Below are 3,867 nucleotides of genomic sequence, written 5' to 3'. Positions count from 1 at the left end.
TCTATTTTCAGATTAAGTGACAAATAAACAATAATTTTAGTCACTGAATTAAGAGTTATACAGAAACAGATCGTTAAGTGGAAAGTAAACAGGCTCTAACTAATTAATTTAATATTTTGTTTGAGTTCGTCTAGCTTCTTTTGTATCTGTTTTGAGTTCTTTCCTTTTCTTTTATTAAGTGATGAACGCATCCCTTTTATAATTGTTTCGGAGTCTTTTATTAAGTGATGAAAGCATCCCTTTTATTTAATTAAGTTTGATTTATGTACATCCATATTACCAATAGATTTATTCTTATTCACATATGACAAGGGCTCCCTCACCAATTATATAAGTTCAATATGTTGTAACCTAAGAACCATGCATAGATTGACCAATTCAATATGAAAAACAAAGTCATTATGGTTCCATATCCAGCACAAGGCCATGTGACACCAATGCTTAACCTAGCCTCCGCTTTGAGCCACCTCGGTCTTTCTTCAGTGGTTGTAACGCCCGAGTTCATCCACCACAATATCGTTCACAAAACACATGTCACGTGCATGCCTATTCCCGACGGTCTAAATGAAGAGACGCCACGTGATTTCTTTTCTATCGAGTTTGCCATGGAGAACAATATGCCGGTGCATTTGGATAACTTGGTTCGTGAACTTAATGGTAGTCATGATGGTGGAGTTGCGTTCATGGTTGTGGACTTATTGGCGTCGTGGGCATTAAAAGTTGGCGATGATTGTGGTGTTCGGGTGGTTGGATATTGGCCGGTTATGTTTGTTGCTTATCAGCTTATTGCAGCCATACCGGAAATGCTATCTCTTGGCATCATTTCGGAAACTGGTAACATTATTTTTTAAAAGGCAACAAGTTTATTCATGGATAAAAATAACAGCTAGTATTAGTGTATTACAACAATCTTAAATGAAACTCTACTAAACACGACTTCACGACCACCAAAAAAGACATTACAACTCGATCAATGACCTCGAAAAAGTATAACAGCTAAGGCTACGATCCAACAATTTAATAATCAACTCGACATTTAGATCGACACCCACATAAGACCACTTAAGGGCAATATAAACAAAAATATAAACAAGACAAACATGATAACATTAGATAAACAAATAAACTTAATGAGTGTCATTAATTAGTAGTAAACATACCTCCGAAATATGTAACAACCATTCAATATATTTGATTAACTAGTCACCTTGATAGCTACTCTTCTTACAAAGACATATTTGTTTTATCTTAAACATGAAGATGAAATTATTAATAACTAGTGTTCGAGCTCTCGCTTCGCGGCGGGGGTTCGGTTTTCAATGTATTTTATTGCGTTTAGTTTGTAAAATCATTTTGTGGTTAACGATGATGTCATTGAAGCGCAACTCGAGTCGAACTAAAAGGTATAACCCGTGAAAGATTTAAATGTTATTTTAAATTAACAATATATGTGCATCTCCGCGTTTCGCTATGGAATTGTCGACTTTTAAAAATTTAACGGAGAATTAACGCGTATGAAAAGTACCCCAAATATTTAGCGTTTTTTAAAAAGCGTCCGTTTTGCGTATAGCTAGTGACATTGTGTTCCTAAAATTATTTCGAGTTTAACGATGGTGGCGTAAAAATTTAACTCGTTGCGAGCGCGAAGATATGACTCGTTGAATATTTGGGTGGAGTTTGTTTAAGATTTTTTATGAGAATGGGTATTTGACACTTTATCCCCCTGTTTAGGGGTGGGTTTGATTTTTTGGATAAAGTGTGAGGGTTTTGTTGTTCAATTTAAAAAAAAAACGCGAAAAGTCAAAAGTACCCCTAGACACTATTCATTTATCCTATGTCTTTCAGATATAGGTATATAATATATAATAATAAACTCCCCTTAAAGTAGATTATTGATCATTCTGTTAAATCATATATGAAGTGAATGCCTTCCTACATAGTTGAGATATTGTGTTTAAAAACATGTAGGGATACCACAAACTCAAGGTCCCATACACTTAGGATATGATCAACCTTCTTTAAGCACACAAGATTTACCATGGCTTATTGGTGACTTGGATGCAAGAAGATCAAGATTTAGTTTTTGGACAAGGATGTTAGCTCGAACAAGAACCCTTACACAAATTCTCGTAAATACTTTCCCTGAGGAACACCACATCGATCTTAACTTACCTAGTGAATCCAAAAGATACCCAAATATAACTGTAGTTGGACCGTTGACCCAACATACCAAATACAAAAACCTTCATTCGTCCGAGGAGGATACAAGTACTCTCAATTGGCTCGATGGACAAAGTGAACGCTCTGTGGTGTACATCTCCTTTGGGACTTGGGTTAGCCCAATTGGCAAAGAAAAGGTAAGAAGCTTAGCTATGGCTTTGGAGTCATCTAAACTTCCGTTTATTTGGGTCCTAGATCCAAAATGGGGTGACGGGCTCCCTAAACGGTATGTGAAGAGAACATTAAATCTAGGAAGAGTGGTTTCATGGGCTCCACAAAGTGAAGTGCTTCAACATAAAGCGGTTGGTTGTTATCTAACACATTGTGGCTGGAACTCGACAATTGAGGCTATACAAAACAAGGTAAAACTATTGTGCTATCCAATTGCCGGCGATCAATTTGTGAATTGTGACTACATTGTAAAGGTGTGGGGAATTGGGATCAGGATGGAAGATTTTGGTGCCGAAGATGTTCATAGAAGTATAAAACAGGTGATGGAGGATACAAAGATGGAACAACAACTAGTTAAGATGAATCAACGAGTATTTGGGATCAAAACTAGTTTAAGGGTAGTCTCTAATTTGACAAAATTCGTCGATGATATTAGTTGAGTTACCTACTCTAAAAATCTCATGAAGGAACCAGAAATGTAAGGTTGTTAAATGAAGAAGATCAAAACACTCAAGGCTTAAGCCCCTCAACGCATGAAATGGTAAATGATGAAAAATCATTATTTTTTTGCGTTGTTTTTGTATCATGTAAATTAAGCTTCTATATGTGTATTCGAATGCCAAATTTTTGATTTTTAAATTAAACTTTGAAAGTATATAAAAATGTTCAAAAAATTGGATTATGTTTTGTTGGTGCATAATCCCGAGTTCTATTTTGTAATAAGTTCTATTCGTATTGTATTTTCTATTTCAGTCGTGTAAGAACTACGTCATTAAAACATTGTGTTTGGATTGTTTAATATAATGACGTGAAATGGTTCGAGCCGTTTGGTTGGCTGCTCAGACCATCGACCAATGGTAGAGACCATCGGTCGAGGGACTATCACCATCGGCCGTAGGTCAGAGACCACCGGCCGATGGTCACTGTGATTATATATAAATACGGGTTTTGGGTATCATTATTATGTTACACACCCTACACCCTCTAGCCGTCGTTTATTGCTGTGATCATTGTCCCAGACCATACCCCAACCGAATACACTCATCTAGGCGTCGATTCTATCAATATTTCATTGGTTAGATTGATCCCAAAGTGAAACTAGTATTCGATTCACTCTAGGTTATTGTTTTTCGCCTTTAATCTAGATACAACGTTTAATCTAAGGTCCTAGATCGTCTACAAAGTGGTATCAGAGCGTAGGCTTGCTGATCTAAACGTTTTTAAGTCGAATCAAGTGTTTTTGTTTTAGGGTTTTTGGTCTAAATGGGTTTTTGAGTAAAAGTTGAGATTTTTACGTTTAAATCTTGTGTTCTTGTGTTTATTATTGTTACCGGGTGTTTTTCTGAAGTTTCTACCGGTTTTGTTTAAGTCTAGAACGTCAAAATCGATCAAAATTGAAGTTTTTATAGAAAACCCTAGCTTCTTCTGCCCAGAATTCGTAAGAACTACCCTCGGCCGATCGTCTCTGACCATCGA

At 36.3% G+C, this 3,867-nt stretch overlaps 1 protein-coding gene across 1 annotated transcript; it reads left to right on the top strand.

The window, feature by feature from the left end:
* Positions 1–383: 383 nt before the first annotated feature.
* LOC139849843 (UDP-glycosyltransferase 82A1) lies at positions 384–2,873 on the top strand. Its single transcript, XM_071839461.1, is given in 2 exon segments — positions 384–834; positions 1,969–2,873. Coding segments are annotated over 2 exon segments (1,356 nt in total).
* The last annotated feature ends 994 nt before the right edge of the window (positions 2,874–3,867 follow it).

Source organism: Rutidosis leptorrhynchoides, chromosome 5, assembly GCF_046630445.1.
Source record: "Rutidosis leptorrhynchoides isolate AG116_Rl617_1_P2 chromosome 5, CSIRO_AGI_Rlap_v1, whole genome shotgun sequence".
In the NCBI taxonomy this organism is placed as follows: Eukaryota; Viridiplantae; Streptophyta; class Magnoliopsida; order Asterales; family Asteraceae; genus Rutidosis; species Rutidosis leptorrhynchoides.
The sequence above is the reverse complement of the archived record's forward strand: the minus strand, read 5'-3'. Positions and strand labels throughout refer to the sequence as shown.